The sequence below is a fragment of the Podarcis liolepis genome, assembly GCF_965112155.1.
Source record: "Podarcis liolepis genome assembly, chromosome: 1".
In the NCBI taxonomy this organism is placed as follows: Eukaryota; Metazoa; Chordata; class Lepidosauria; order Squamata; family Lacertidae; genus Podarcis; species Podarcis liolepis.
The window spans coordinates 40,894,911-40,911,633 of record NC_139554.1 but is presented as its reverse complement, the minus strand read 5'-3'; the positions used below and the strand labels follow the sequence as shown (position 1 = coordinate 40,911,633).

At 41.7% G+C, this 16,723-nt stretch overlaps 2 protein-coding genes across 2 annotated transcripts in view; both read left to right on the top strand.

Annotated features, from left to right (window-relative positions):
* LOC310708985 (formin-1-like) overlaps positions 1–16,723 on the top strand; it is a 179,503-nt gene that overhangs the window by 62,528 nt on the left and 100,252 nt on the right. The gene's annotated exons all lie outside the window — the stretch shown is intronic.
* The window catches only part of LOC310708236 (formin-like), a 109,740-nt gene that overhangs the window by 9,877 nt on the left and 83,140 nt on the right, over positions 1–16,723 (top strand). The window contains exon 3 of the mRNA XM_083506306.1: positions 13,703–13,764. Within this exon, the coding sequence (XP_083362432.1) occupies positions 13,703–13,764 (62 nt within the window). The remainder of the gene's footprint in view (positions 1–13,702; positions 13,765–16,723) is intronic.

Genomic DNA, 16,723 nt, shown 5'->3' with positions numbered 1-16,723 from the left:
TCAGATGGCACCAAACTAGGAGGCATTGCAAATATTATTAGGAAACCATGCAGAATTAATTGGATGGCCTCATGAACGGAAATGATGATGATAACACATCAGAATTGTGATTGCTTGTTTGATTCTGGTTAGAGCAAGTGCAAGCCATAGTTCGTTGGTGTGCATGTAATGGGAAACTGTGGTTTGTACTGAACAAAACCAATCTGTGTTTGGAAGGTGTAAAAAATGTATGTGAGCCTATGACACATTCCTTATTCTCTTAAACATACTTGTGCCTAAACTGAATGTGTCTTATAGGATTATTAGGATTAGATTTTATGGAACAAAATAGGTGTTCCATTATTACCGCTGCACTGTTTGAAATAGGTGACAGGAGTGTGAAACATGTAAATGACATGCCTATTTAACCTTGTTAAATGTTTGCCAGCTGGGTGGTAATTATTTGCTGTACTGTAATCTTGAACGTTTGGCACTGAAACAGGATAATTAGAGTAGCATGTGATCTGGCAGCTGAATATATTTTTCCCCTGTAAACAAGGAGACAGCAAGATATTGACTCAGACAGAAACCAAGGTGCTATGCCCAGCTGTGGTGTTTTCATTACATTCTTACCGAGAGCACATGAGCCACCGGTGAAGTTATTAATGCCCTCTGTAAAATGAACGCATTGTAGATGTAGCTTTACTTGTTGCAGCCGTGGGGAAGGTCAGCTAGAATGTTTACTCTGCTTTTTCCACATTTATGCAAAAGTAACTTTGCATCTTTTCTATGCAAAGCTTCTCTTGCTGTAGAAATAATTAACTAATTAACCTGTTCTTTTCCAGTTTTTCCTGGAGGATATTAGGTATAAAACATCAAGGTGCCAATAAGTACACACACACACGCACACACACACACACACACACACACACACACACCAACACCATCAGTTGACCCAGACATTACACAGCATAAATTGCAATGCACACAGCTACCGACAACCATTTTTAAACTTTTCTTTGTACGTGTTATGTGATCTGCTATGGATCTCATTGGTTTGTTGAGGCATTTGCTTGCAAGTATTTGTATTTTAAAAACTCTTACGTGCTGGTTACCTCTTCCCTCCCCATTTCTGTTCCTTATTATGCAAGATGAAGGTTATTATTATGAGGTTGCTGCCAGCTTCTGTGGCCAGGCTACTAGTGCCACACCAAGGAAATTTTTGGTCATGACACTTCAGTGATAGAATTCCCTCTTTAATGGCAGTCCATATCCCTGACTCCTTTCAAAAAGCTGTTGGAATGTTCTTATTTTATAGCATCTTTGTGTCCTAAGCTACTGGGGTCGTGACTGTGCTGTCTTTGTCTGATGTTGTGTTTTGTTGGACTTTACTGTTTATAATGCTCATTCTTTTATAAATTTATTTAGCCATTTCAGCTACCTTGGGTTTCTTTTTATGCAAGGATTGCTTCTTCTTCATTAATTCATTCATTCATTTAGAAGTACCAGTGTGGAGTTCTTAATTGCTGTTTTGTCATACGGTCAGGGCTTTCAAGGTGCGGACAAGTGTTTTTGAATTTGGTAGAGAGATGTCTAAAGTACACGTGCAGCTGAGTCAGGCCCTTGTCTCTGCTAACCCAGGTCTGCCTGCTGTGATGGCTTTCAAATATCTGCCCAAAGTTGTTTCATAGCCTTGCTGCCTGGGTTCCCTTGTCAGGAAATAACCGGGATTGAACTAACCTGGGACCTTTTGGAACGCAAAGCGCAGGAGCATCACGTTCTGCTTCAGTGCTTGAGGCAAAACGGGATTACTGTTCCACACTGCAAAGCCTCCCTTACCTGCATTGTCACTCGCAAAGTGCTGGCAGTGGCACCTGCTTGCGGCAAGATCTCATGAGGGGCCCGGCCCTGACAAAGCATGTGCTCTGCAACCTAGCTGTGGCCACATCTGCAATGGTACATTAGATGTGTCCAACAGAAAATGCTGCAGAAATTCTATTAGTACAGTGGTACCTCAGGTTAAGTACTTAATTCGTTCCGGAGGTCCGTACTTAACCTGAAACTGTTCTTAACCTGAAGCACCACTTTAGCTAATGGGGCCTCCTGCTGCTGCCGCGCCGCCGGAGCACGATTTGTGTTCTCATCCTGAAGCAAAGTTCTTAACCTGAAGCACTATTTCTGGGTTAGAGGAGTCTGTAACCTGAAGCATATGTAACCTGAAGCATATGTAACCTGAGGTACCACTGTACTGTATCCATGTCAAAGCAATGCTTCCTAATGGGAATGAAAGCTTTTCCAGAGTGGGCCCCTCTTGCTGTTTCTTAATTGTTTCCTGGGCGCCCTCTGGAAATCAAAAGACAGCTCCAGTTGTGGGAGAGAAAATGGTTTCACCTTTTCTTCCTTGTCTTGAAGACCTTGAGCAGTGTCGGATTTACGTATAAGCTAAACAAGCTATAGCTTAGGGCTCCACTCTCTTGGGGGGCCCAAAAAAAATAAAAGAAAGAAACTGGATGTATATTTCCAAAATATAAGAAAAAACAAATAAAATAAAACCTACATACAGCAACAGTGTTTTGTGTTGTGTAGGTTCCTATGATGTAAGTAATGGGCCCCGCCTGCTAGCCTGCTCCCTAAAATATCACTGGTTTGCTCATTTCTATATATAGGGTGCATACATTCTGCAAGTGCACATGGCTTTAGATACCTATTAGGTCCATAAATTAACATATAGCATATATTCAACACAAAAAACAGCGACAATTTGTTGTTGACAAAGGACAGCTGGACATATAAAGGGCCCCATTACATTCAGTAGCTTAGGGCCTCATCAGACCTAAATCCGGCCCTGACCTTGAGCCATACAAAGGAAAGGTATATTGCAATCTAGAAGGCTGTAATAGATCCCACTTTAAATTCCAAAGACTCTGTCATGTGGTTGGGGGGGCGGGAGCGGGGGGTGGTACAGCATTTCTATAAAATTTTGCTGCATTGCAGATGTTTGATCCAGGAATACAAAGTTTTGTGAGACAGTTAATTAAATCACTCCACCCAAACTTTGGAGTGGCTAGTACAGTAGAAGCTGGAATAGTTTTGGCAGTTCTTTCCAGGCATGTGCAAAGAGGCTGAGTCACTCTGTGCTTGCCCAGTCACTCTCCAATATAGCATTTCCTCCCTCTTTTGTAAAGCATTTTTCTTGGAGCTGGGATTGAAATTATCCTAGCCATTTATTTTGCAAATAATACCGATTAGTTCCAAACATTCCCACAAAGTGTACTTTGTAAAATATTATTATTATTGTTATTATTATTATTATTATTATTATTACTTTGTAAAACTTATTTGAAACTTGTTTTTAACATATCACATTATATTCATTGTTGTGTATCTGTATTTCCCTTAGTTCTTATTTAAACACATGGAAAGCAGTCATGAGTGTAATTATCCCACGCATCTTGATTTTTACTTCGATCTGGTTTGCATAAAGTCATTTGTACAAGTTAGAAAAATCAAATGTCATTCTTTCAGAAAGGTTGGGCAGCCTAGCACCTTCAGTTCAGTTTTGAGGATGTCTAATTTGCAAAATAGAACTTGTCTGGTGCATTTTAATGGCATTGAGCTTCAGTAGACTAAATATGTGCTACTGACATCTAGTGGGTAAATTAGAAAATAACATGAGGGAAATTTAAAAAACTGCAAGGTGCGGGTGGGGGAATCAGGGGGACCAAAGGAAATATTATACAGGACCTGTGTGTTACCATTTCTTACCGGACTTTTCAGTTGTAGCAACTCTGCAATGAGTCTGGACAGTGAATGGTGAGGGGAAGGGGCTCCTTAATCCTTTTCCTTTTTTCTAGCCATTTTTCTACTAAAAAAATCACATTCCCTACTGAAAAATTTACAAACCGTTTGTCTCTTCATGCTACCTTCCATGTAGCTTTTAAAGCCTTTTATTTGACAATATCTGGAGGCGCATTAGTAGAGGAGTCCCCAACTTTGTTGAGCCCAGAAGGCATTTAGAAAGCTTAAAAACTGTGCTATGAGCATCACGGGTTTCAGAGAAGAAAAACTGGTGATGCTCAGAAACTGCCCCTCTCCAAAAAATAAAAAAATTAAAACAGGCAGCAAATAAAAACCAATAAAATGCATACCGGGGGGGGGGGGGAGAACCCTGCGCCAAACACACAACCCCTCTCCTAACCAAATCACCACCACCACCTCAAAATAGGGAGGGTCAGGGGGGCTTGGTGGGTGATTGGCAACACATTGAGCACCCCAGAATTAGGTCTTCATTCCCCCCCAGAACCTTCTGTTATATTAAATGCAACAAAGAGTTTGCATGTTGAGAGAGTGAATCACTTCTCCCTGTTCTCTCTTTCCAGACCACTCAGCCGTTTTGTAATTTCATTCTTCCCCACCAGATGTAGACGTATTTTAAGGCACTTCCAAAAGCTGACACATCTGCTTCCTGGGTTTTTTAGCTACCAGATTTCCAGAAATGTTTCATCAGCCCAAGTCGACACCCATCCATACGTGATAATATCAATACCACTTGTTGAGGAACACAAGCGAATAGCAAAGAGAACCTGTACAAATGACGCTGACACAAAACCTCACACACACATTAAGTAAAATAGAAACATCGCCACCCAACTCACCCCCATCCACCATGGCCCCCTCCACCTCTCCCCCTTTCCCCCCCAATGTAACGCTGTTCCGAAGCGGGGCGGGGGGCGGGAAACCTTCTGAAGGCGGACGGGGGGCGAAAGTCTTTGTCCCCCCTGCCTGCCTTCCCAGGGGCTTTTAAATCGCCCCGGACAGCGGAGAAGTCCTCCGCTGTCCCGGGGCGATTTTAAAATGCCGCCGCCAGCATTTTAAGATCGCCCGGACAGCGGAGAAGTCCTCCGCTGTCCCGGGGTTTTTTAAAATGCTGGGGGTGGGAAGAAAAGCCCTTGTCCCCCCCCCCAGCCTTCAGAAGAGGTCCGGGGACAGACTGTCCCCAGACCTGGTCTGAAGGCGGTTTCCCTAGGAACGCATTAATTGATTTTCAATGCATTCCTATGGGAAACCGTGCATCGCAAGACGAAAAAACCGCAAGACGAAGAGACTTGCGGAATGAATTAATTTCGTCTTGCGAGGCACCACTGTAGTTGGCTAGCTCTGCATAGCCCTTGCTATGGCTTGAACAGGCTGCAATTTCAACTTACAATAGGGCACTCCCAGAACCTAAATTGAAGGCCGTGACTCAGGCCTTGAACGTGCAAAATTATCTGGGGAAAGTGCTGAATGTGTGTGAAGTGTCTTCCAGCTGAAAAAATCTGGTTAGTACCCCAATTTATGTGATGAAGAGGAATCACGTCCAGGCCAGAGAGTGATTTCAAGCCTGACTTGAGCCATTGACACCTCTCATTTTACAGTGTCATTGATTTGAAGATAAAAGTGAAGAAAGAGATGAGGGAGGGAAGCATGAGGGCACAGAAAAGAAGATGTGATGGTTGGAGGGAGACACAGAATTGAAAGGATGCTGAAAGCATTAGGGGTATGTGAAAGTGTGAGCTGGAGAAGAAAGGATGAAGGCAGCCACTCATTTCTCTAATTATTGCCTGACCAGCTTCATGTGTCCCAGAATATTCTGCAAGCAAAACCTCTTAAGCAGGATGAACCTAGAAAGATGAAAAACTGACAGGGAAGGGACCAAGTACCAAGAAAAGCAATCCTTGAGAGCACTTGTGTCTTTGTCACCCATTGAGAGAAAGTTGAGATGAAATGGATTGCCTTTTTACACACACGAGCATCTTCTACCATTATCAGTAATATTAGAAGCATCATCACTAAGTTGTGCCCAGATGCAGGAGAAAACAAGCTTGCTCCATCTTCCATATGACAGCCTTTTAATATCTGAACATGGCTATCATATCTCCTCTCAGACGCTTCTTTTCCAGGCCAACCATACCCAGCTCCCTCAACTGTTCATCTTGACGCTTGGTTTCCAGACCCTTGATCACCTTGATTGCCTTTCTCTGCACACATTATAGCTTGTCAATGTCCTTCTTAAATTGTGATGTCAAAAATTGGACAGATTACTCCAGTAGTGGTCTGACTAAGGCAGAATAGAGCAGGACTATTATTTCTCTTGACCGGGACACTATACTTCTATTGATACAGCCTAGAATAGCATATGCTTTTTTGCTGCTGCATCACACTGTTGGCTCATGTTAAGCTTGTGGTCCACCAAGACCCCTAGATCCTTTTCACATGTACTACTGCCAATCCAGATGTCCCCTGACTTATATTTGTGCAGCTGGTTCTTCCTGCCTAAGTGCAGAACCTTACATTTGTCCCTATTGAAATTCATTTTGTTTATTTGGGCCCAGTTCTCCAATCTGTTAAGATCATTTTGAACCTCAATTCTATCTTTTGCAGCATTGGCTACCCCTCCTAGCTGGGTGTCATCTGCAAATTTGATGAGCATCCCCTCAATTCATTCAAGTCATTTATAAAGATATCGAACAACAACAGGCTCAGGACAGAAACCTGTGGCACCCCACTTGTCACTTTTTTAAAGGATGGTAAGGAATCATTAGGGAGCACTATAATTTCAAGGTCTCCTTTCAGAATTATTGTAGCCAATCCAGAGCTGTATATGGGTTTGTTAGGTTTATAAAATAGCATCCTTCTTTCTTTTTAACTACGTTGATCTAATATCTTTGTGTGATGACCAGTCACCAAGTCCAGAGAAAACTGTACAGTCCAGGGGTGTAGAGTGGGGGGTGCATAGCCCCAGGCGCATGATTTTGAGAGGGTGCCTGCTGCCGGGGGTCTCTAGGCCTGGCCTAGCCATTGTGCCCCTGGCCCCCTCACTGAAGGGCTGCCTGGCCAGTGATGTGGGGATGCACCTGCCAAAGGCCACGCCGGCCAACCAGGCTCCCCCCTGCACACCCTCCATGCTCCTTGCCCGCCTGGCAGCAGCAGCAACTATTTGACTGTGCCAATAAAAGGATGCAACGCCACTGGTACAGTCTGCTATTAATTTGATCGTCCTGCATAACATGTTTGTCAGCTGCAAATATTTGAAAACCACTAACAGTTTCCTAGTTTGCTGAAGATACTACATAAGAAGGAAGCATTGTGGTTACTTAATGTACAAAGATACAGTACATCCATTGTGCCTTTTAATCAAATATGTGCTATGCGTCATAATTTGGATGAAGAAGATACTTTTGCTATGTGACACAGTTTGACTGAGAGAGCTGATGCAGACTTCCTTGTCTTATGCCTTGTTGTAAACCACTTTTAAAAGGATACAGAGAGTCTGAAAAGAAAGTTGGTACCACTTTTAACCTACCCAGTTGAACAAAAGCATGTATTCTGCCTTGCAGTCTCAGGCAGGCAGCAGAAGTCATTGGCTTATTGGGTTGCTGATGGGTCCCTATTCATGGTAGTTGGGCTGTATTTGGTGTGATTATTATTGTATGATCTGTCATACAGGCAGATACCATTTTTGCCAGGTGTCCTTTGGTGTTCCTCCTCATGCATTGGTACCTTTCGTGACAGGTCCCTTGCCTTGGTGTCCACCAGAGTGCTTCAGTTTATGCTAGGTGGCTGTGAGCCACCTGCCATATTAGTTCCTAAAAGTGGCTTTGATGCAGCGTTGCTTCAAGCAGTTCTGGATAATTAAACCATATCGAATGATCTCAACCATTTATATACTGCATAACACCATAGCCTGTACAGTAAGGTGACAAAAGATATAGAAAAAATAAAACCATTTAAAATTACCTGTAAAACTTACTTAAAATGAAATAATATAAAGGATTTTACCAGGTGCGGGAAGTTCAACAGGGAGGAGGGAGCTTTTCTGATCTCAGCTAAGTTGAAGTTTCATAGAATTAAGCACACATTGCTATGCATATGAGCTGTGTGTATGAGTCATGGGGCAATGATGACGTCCCCAAAGACCTCAGTGATTGGGCCGGAATATAACGAATCAGGCAGTCCTTAAGGTATACTTGACCCAAGTTGACAAGGGTCATGTAAATCAGTGCAAGAGCCTTAAAGTTGGCCCAGCAGCATATGGGCAACTATCGCAAATGGTGGGCATCTCCTACAGCGTGAGGGCCCCAGGGCCAGCATTGAATGTAGGCCTTTTTGAGGGCACTCTGGCAGCTGCCAAGAATGTCAGTTGGCCCTGCTTATCATAGCGTCTTCTATCCTGTGCTAATAGAAGCTTGTGGTTCATAGGAGTGTGACTTCCATAGCCCTTTGGTTGCTTTGGAGATGAGAGAAAAACCGTTCTTCTTCTTTTCAGTCTTCCTTTTAAAACAAAGTTAGGAGCTTAGTTAATGAATGGTCAGTTAATTTCACCTTTCATAAGCAAGTGCTTTCATAACTGAAATATACTCAGAGTCGAGTGTGGATTTCATGCTCTTTATTCAGCTCATAGTAGTGAGGAATGAAAGTTCCCCCAAAATATCTGCTTTATATACATTATTTACACAATGGGCCACACATAATTGGCTAATTCCTGGATTCTCCTGTAGGCCAATCAGGTTGCAGATTCACTTCCACCTGGAGCTGGACTGGATGGCTCCTGCAGACCAATCATACTGCTGCATTGTTCTAGGACCAATCAGACTGCTGCATTTGGATCCTATTCAACTCAGTACATAACAATAACTGAAATAAAATGTATGTTTTCTATGAGAATTGCTAGTAAATCCAGTTACCGTAAGTGAAAATAAAGATGTTTTGGTTGAGTGAGGCTGCACTACATTTTTACCTGTGCTTTTACCTCTTTAGCTGACTTGGTATCTTTCACGGCAAAGCCAGGTGGGTAAAATGTGACACCCAATGTCCTTGTCTGTCATCTCTGTGCTTTATGTGTCCCATAAGGTCTATTTCCATGAATTGTATGAGGGAACATTCAAGACCTGTTAGAAATATTCGTTGGGAAGTTTAAGAAGCAATATAGAAGCACTGTATATTTTCATATATATGTAATATAAGAAGAATTCATAGCAGGAGGAGTAAATAAACTCCAGTGCCTCTTGGCCACAACCAGCACTTCATCAGAATAACTTTGTGTGCTGTACTTTGATCAATAGTGACATTTATAGCCCCCTGACTTTCATCTATTAATACTATTTTTCTGCAGGTTATGCTTAGATTTCACATTGTGGAAGTGCCACAATAGGTTGATGCCATGTATTTATTCCTGCAGAGAATGATAGGGGACATGTATAGCAGGAGGGAGGTGTGGAAAACTGGAAGCAACTTCTCCCAGGAGGGCATCACTGATACTGCACAGCTATCTTGTTTAGTCAAGAGAATTATCAAATGAAGTCAGGTAACAAATAAGGAGAGTGGGTTGAACATCCTGAAATGTTTTCTCCATAAACTTCACCCCTGCCTTAGGGCATTGGTGGGGAACCTATAGCCCTCTAGATGTTGTTGAACTCCCAAGTCCCATCAGGACCAGTGGTTAGGGATGATGGAACTAGTACAGCAAGATCTGGAAGTCCACAACTTTCCTACTCCAGTGTTATGGGGTAATAGGCTATGTATTTGCATGCAGAAAAGTTATTTGGGTTTTGCCTTTATTTCACCTGCTTCTTTGCCATCCGATGTTGGTGCAGTAAAGCATACTGTGTTACCTGTTGGTTGTTTCTCTGCTGTGTTACATTAGGTATCTGTTTTATGTCTTTAAGACACCAGTAAGAGAAGTGTTTTAAATATTAATTTGAAGCTGTGTTTCTCGAAATACATCCCAGTTTAAATGTGATGCTGTCAAAAAACCCATTTTTTTACTTCCACCTTACAGTTGTCATTGTAACTGCTATGTTCTTATGCATGCAGTTTTTTCTGTTATGCTTTATGGTTCAATCAGCCTTGTCTTGCTGCTTCCCCATTTGTTTTTCCTAAGCTTTATTCAATATGAATTAAATGCTGGCTGACTCAAATTTGATTTTGATTATCATCCTGAAGTTATTGTTGTGGTCACTTCTGTTGAACTACAATCTTGAAAATGTATCTAGTTAGTGATAAGGCACCTTCCCCGCCCCAAGCCCAAATGAAATGTCATGTGACGTCCCTGCCTCCTAAATTTTTAATTCTGAATTGTGGGAGTGATGCCTGGCTTCTCTGGGCCCCTTTGATTCAAGTCTGTGCCAGAAAGTGTATGGAATACCAGCAGTAGCATCTGTCCATTTGTGTTCTTAAAATATATGGAAGTAACAGATAAGCATAACAATATATTGAAAAAACAGCTGATTTGATATAGTGATGCAACCTTCGTCTTTAACTTCACCCAGGCACCATGACATTAAATTGATGCAAGTACCTTCCAAGAACAAATTCCAACGAGAGGGTGTCAGAAACCCCTGCTGTTTTGTCCTCAAGGAGGGAGCCAACTTGCCTGTTACATCAAGATACAAATAAATAAGCTTATGCTACTAATATAAGGCCTGCCAACCTAGGAGTTCGAAAGCACCTCCGGGTGCAAGTAGATAAATAGGGACCGCTTACCAGCGGGAAGGTAAATGGCGTTCCGTGTGCTGCGCTGGCTCGCCAGATGCAGCTTGTCACGCTGGCCACATGACCTGGAAGTGTCTGCGGACAGCTCTGGCTCCCGGCCTATAGAGTGAGATGAGCGCACAACCCTAGAGTCTGGCAAGACTGGCCCGAACGGGCAGGGGTACCTTTACCTTTACCTTTACTAATATAAGATAATTGACCAAACTGCGGGAGGCAGTGGAAGACGGAGTGCCTGGTGTGCTCTGGTCCATGGGGTCACGAAGAGTTGGACACGACTAAACAACTAAACAACAGAAAAACAACAACAAAATTTGTTTAGATACATGCAGAATTATGAATCATTCATATTTCCCCCCTCATTGTATACCACTTTGAGATATTTTCTGGCATATAGTGCCATATATAGACATTCTAAAGGGGGAAAGGGGGAACTGACAAAAAATTGTATTCCACCAGCCTTTGTTAGATCTTAGTCCCTTCTAGACACGGAAAGGCAACCCGAACACCTAGTATTTAAAAAATATTAAAAATATCACTTTGCTAGGGAAGAAAGTATTCATCTATGTTTATATCCTAGGTGCAGCTGGTTGTGCTTTAAAAAGAAAACGAACAGGGCCCTTCCCACATGGGTGGAGGCCACATGTAGGAAAAAGGTGATTGTCGATCAAAGGAATGTTAACTAGTCATCCTTTGTCACATTGTGTACAGACTTGGGCTAGGTAGAATACACCTTTCTTAAATAAAGCATTTTAAAGTAAATTGTGTCCTTTTGATGTGAGGTGTTCAAGTCTTAAAATAGCATAAGAGAAAACCATAACATTTTAGCTGCACTTTATGGAACTAGCATAGCAAGAAATAACTTTCAGATTTATTTTATTGAGGGTTTAACTTGTTTTAATCTTTTTAAAAGGAAAGCCACAACCTCTGAGCCTTTTCTCATGCGAAAATCTCAGGTGGTTGGTTGTCTTTCTCTAGTTCTGACATAGGGTGACTGTAGCTTTTGCACAACAGCCAAAATGTGAACACACTATGTAATTTATATTGTGGTGTTAATGATCCTTGTTTTGTTTTTAACCCTTTTCCCTAATAGTTAAAGTGTATCACCCAGTGCTTGGGGCAGGTGGCACTGTGGGTTAAACCACTGAGCCTAGGGGTTGCCAATCAGAAGGTTGGCGGTTTGAATCCCTGCGATGGGGTGAGCTCCCGTTGCCTGGTCCCTGTTCCTGCCAACCTATCAGTTCGAAAGCATGAAGTGCAAGTAGATAAATAGGTACCGCTCTGGCGGGAAGGTAAACAGTGTTTCCATGCGCTGCTCTGGTTTACCAGAAGTGGCTTAGTCATGCTGGCCACATGTCCCGGAAGCTGTACGCCAACTCCCTTGGCCAATAAAGTGAGATGAGCGCTGCAACCCCAGTCGTCCAAGACTGGACCTAATGGTCAGGTGTCCCTTTACCTTTTATCACCCAGTGCTGTCACTTTTGTGAGCTTTCCACTATGACCTGAAGTTAACTTTCCCAGGTAGCCACAGCCAATGTAGATTCCATCCCTTTCCTAGAAAGCAGAATTAGCTATACATTTTTACTTCCTGAGCCAAATGCTGCTTTAAGCAAGCTGTTCTTAGGACAGTTTCTTTCTGCCTTCCTTGAAACGAGAAAGTGAAATCCTCATATACAGTCTCCATAAACTTGGAATAAATGTATATTCTGGTAGATTAGTCTAGCAACAGTAAATGAAACAGCCACCTTCTTTCTGTTTTTGATATCACTTTGCTGTCTTCCTTTCAACACCACAAACAATTTCTTCAGTGATTATTTGTTCAACCACTCTAGTCTTATTTGTTCTGTCTATTCCACATAAAACATCTGTCTCATCCCATCCCTCCTGTTTTGTTTGCTGATGGAATGTCTGTGGCTTGTGAATGCAAATTCTACCTAGCAAGGATAATTGGCATTTAATAAATGTTAAACACCTTTCCTGTATCACCTGTTCCATTTTCAAGACTGTGAGGAAAGGGTGGGGGCTGGATCTACCTTGTCCAGAGCCAGAACTCCCCAAACCCTCACAGGCTACTTTGACAGATAGGGTAGATAGTCCACCTGCCTATCATCTAACATCACCATGACATCAAATGCCCACATAGTTGGATTTCAAGCCATGTGGGCAAAGGAACCAAGGTTTTCAGCAGCCTTCAATCAGCTGATCAGCTGCAAACCTTTGACCGGCCTGAGACTCACTACCTGTGCCTAGGCACTCCTTGCAACTGTTTGGTGGGGCCAGGAGGCAAGTGGACATAGAGGGTGGACCAGCAGGCTCTATATTCAGGTGTGTATATACACCTGAATCGCCACCACTCCCTCTCCCTCTCATCTCTCCTCATTATTAAACTCCATCGCACTCATATAAGAGTATCATTCTCCAAGTCACATTTCTCTTAAAGAGGCATCAGTTGTTGATTACTGGGCAAGCGTACCCACTTTTGGTTTATTTCATTGTATTAAAATCCATAAATTAAAATATTTTTAATTCAAGAATACAAAGTAAAAAGTTAGATGCGTTAAAATGCTGTCATAAACAGTGACATTCATAGGCTTAACAGGCCTTGGTCTTCAGGATGCTCAAACTAACGCAATGCCATAATTACACTGTTAGTTCCTCCTTACTGTACTGCAGCCAGAACATTTCCTTTGGCAGGCCCAAGTTAGATAGAGTACTAGGGCCAGGGCTGGCCAGTACTGGCCCCGACTTGGTGGAACGCTCTGTCACAAGAGACTAGGGCCCTGTGGGACTTGATATCTTTCCGCAGGGCCTGCAAGACAGAGCTGTTCCGCCTGGCCTTTGGTTTGGACTCATTCTGACTCTTATGTTTCCCTCCCCTTATGTTTTTGATTTGTGAGCTACTATTAAAATGAGGCTGCATTTTAAATTGTAACCCGTATTTTAATTAACAGTTTGATTGTTTGTTTGTTTGTTTGTTTGTTTCCCCCCTATTATGTTTTATTGTAATTTTATTGGTGTTAGCCGCCCTGAGCCCAGCTCTGGCCGGGGAGGGCGGGGTATAAATAAATTATTATTTTTATTTTTATTATTATTATTATTATTATTATTATTATTATTATTATTAGTGCTCACATTGGAACTTCAGTAACTTTTGTGTCATTGATCTGACCAGTAATTTCATTTATTTTACTTTTAGAGTACCATGCTGCTATTTTGCACTTAAAGAAGGAGCACAAAAATGAAGTTGAAAAACTGAAGGTAAATATTTATTCTCATTTTTAAATAAAGGATCCCCCCCTTTTAGAAATATATACATTTTAGAAATGTATAACTTGCTAATTATTCTGATAGAGCCCTTCCTTACGGGCATAGGAGCCCCAGTGTGTACACAGAGCACTGCTCCCTGCAAGAGGTGCCAGGGAAGGATGCAGATCCATGGTTTCGTTCTTCTACTCGTGTGGATCTGCTCACTCCAGTGAAATGATTTTAGCAGTCTATATACACAAGAATTAGGAAGAATATGATTATGCATTCAATATATTCTCTTTGAATGGCTTTCAGTTGACTAGCAGTTCAGTTCATCTTAGCCTGGAGAAAGTTGAGTTTGGTTTGTTTTTTTCTAAGACTACAGTTTGGTGCAAAAGAATCTGTTAAACCGATCTTGTTAGGACCAATAAATTGTTGAATTCAGCCAACATCAGAGCAGCCCTGATGAATTAAAATGGATGAGTGATGGTGTGCACACTTACCCAGCTAATATCTATAGTCAAACTTGTTTGTGTAGTGCTTCAAAATTTGCAGACTTGTTTGATCAGGGAAGACAAGAGGACAAAAGAAGCTATTGTGCATAGCATCTCATCTTTATCTTGTAATCTATGATCCCAAGCACATTTTCATGGGAGTAAGTTCTGTTAAAACAGTGGGACGTACTTCCATGTGTTTATATCCAGTATATCATGTTAGAACATCAATTATTTGCACATTTCCCCCATCGTGATCGTAGTTACGTGCTTCAACCATATTGTGCAGGAAGAGACAGTATCTGTGTACATTTGTTTCATGCCTGGTACATATCTTCACGCCCTGCAGTATACCACAGGGTCAGTGCTAGGTCTTCTACTTCTTTGAAGGAGTTGGCATTATGCTTCTCAATTTTTGACATAGAACAAAATTGGAAAGCCCAACTCTTTCATTCCCTGGGACCAATAAGGCAAGACCACATATAAACAATTCTTGTAGAAATGCATTTTCTGCATTCCCCACCAGAGGTCAGTTAAGTCTCTCTCTCTCTCTCTCTCTCTCCCCCATGCTGCTTCAAACTTGCTTTTATTTGAGTATGTATAGTACTTATATTAAAACAAAAACAATAGTGCATCTTGTACATGCAGTGTTGTTTAAAGAGCAGTTGCCTTGTCCTATTTCCAGGTCCATGGCCAAAAATTTTGTATTTAAGGTGCCAAAGTGGGGGGATGGAATGAATGTGGGAAATCCAGAACCTAAATAAAGATGATCTAAAGCTGCAGTCCTAACCCTAGGTATCGGGGAGTAAGCCCCATTGAATTCAATACAATGGACTTTTGAGTTGACCTAGAATTGTGCTGTGTTGTGTTTACATTTATTTCATTGTATTAAATATTCATAAAAACAAATAAGATTTCTGAAAAGAGGAGCTGGCCTGGGTCAGTTATCTCCTTGCCTTTCTAATTTGCTGGCCAGTAAACCGGAAGATTTAATGCTTTACACTTAACAGCTTTGAATGAAAGCAGAAAATTCACGGAAGAGGCCTAGAATATCCCCAAGGGAGCCAGGATTCCCTATGGCCATAGGCTAGCTTGAATTTTTAATAGGCCTCTATTCTGATTGCTGCCTAAATTAGAAATAGTTCTGGTCTATCATCAGTGGAATCCAGGTTGGCCAGTGAGACAAAAGTTTAAAATCCAAAGCAAAATATTCAGTTACCAGTCCACAGAATGGCAGGTGAACATCAACAGCACCTGCTAAAATCCTTTCTGCATAGACAAACCTACCCAGATGCTTAAAATGCTGAGGTAATTTTATCTGTTTTAGTGCTTTTTTCTTGATTTTTCTTGTGTTGTTTTTTGTAAACTGCTTGGACGTGGTTGTTGTTTACAGTCAAGGGTATATAGATTTTATGAAATAAATAAAATAATGGCTGGGATCCAGACTTGGTTCCTGCTGGCAGCAGTATCCCCTGAGTGGCGTTCTGCTTATGGGATGCTCCCACTGGAAGAAGGTGGGAAGCAACTTTTGCCATTAGTCTCTTACCCTTACACTCTCTGAAAAACTGCTCTGGATAGGTGAGGTTCTAAGAACTGGAAGTTACTTTTTCCTTGAGGTTTGAATTGTGCTGGATAACATAAAAGCTTCTGGAAAGAGGAAAAATAAATGTGTTCTCCTTTCTTCCTTGGAAAAAAAATCAAGAGGTATACATGCAAATTTTGTAGTGTGCTCTATAAAACCATAGATCAGTAGCAGAGCATCTTCTTTGTCTCCAGAAGATTCAAGGTTCAATTCCATTCTAGAACTAGGAATGTCCCCTATCAGAAACCTTGCAGAGCAGCTGCCAGTCAGTGTAGACGATACTGAGGTAGATGAACCAATGGTCTGGCTCAGCATAAGGCAGCTTCCTATGTTTCATAGCTTACTTATATATGGCAGTGCTAGTTGAAGCTGTACAGTCCACCTCTGGGAGAGTTGCCATGACATTCTGTGATAATACTGAAGGAATGCTACAACGTTTATGCTGTTTTGCAATCTCCCTTTAGTACAGAGCTTTCTTTTCTTTTTTAAGTGGTTGAGGTTTTAGTATGTTGAGGTGGAGCTGTTGTTTTTTTAAAACCAAAACCCAAATAATCTGCAGCATATCGCTATTTTAAAGAATGGCCCACCTGAGCAAACATACTCATAGGAGAGGTTATCTCACATCATTATTGCTAGCTACTCCCAGATTGTTGGCCAGTTAAGAAGAGATGATGTTAGTTTATGCTTGTCAGACACAAACTGCAGACCAAGTCATGTTCCTCTCGCAGAAAGATTCTTGTAAAATGCCAAACATTGCAGCTTTCATCTTTTTAAAAAAGAAATTGTTCATACATAGCTTCGTACATTGATCTATTCCTGTATACCAGAGACAGGTTCTGTTTTCTGGTATTAGCAGATTTTTTTATTTAACAGAGAGCTAGCACAAGTTAGGTGC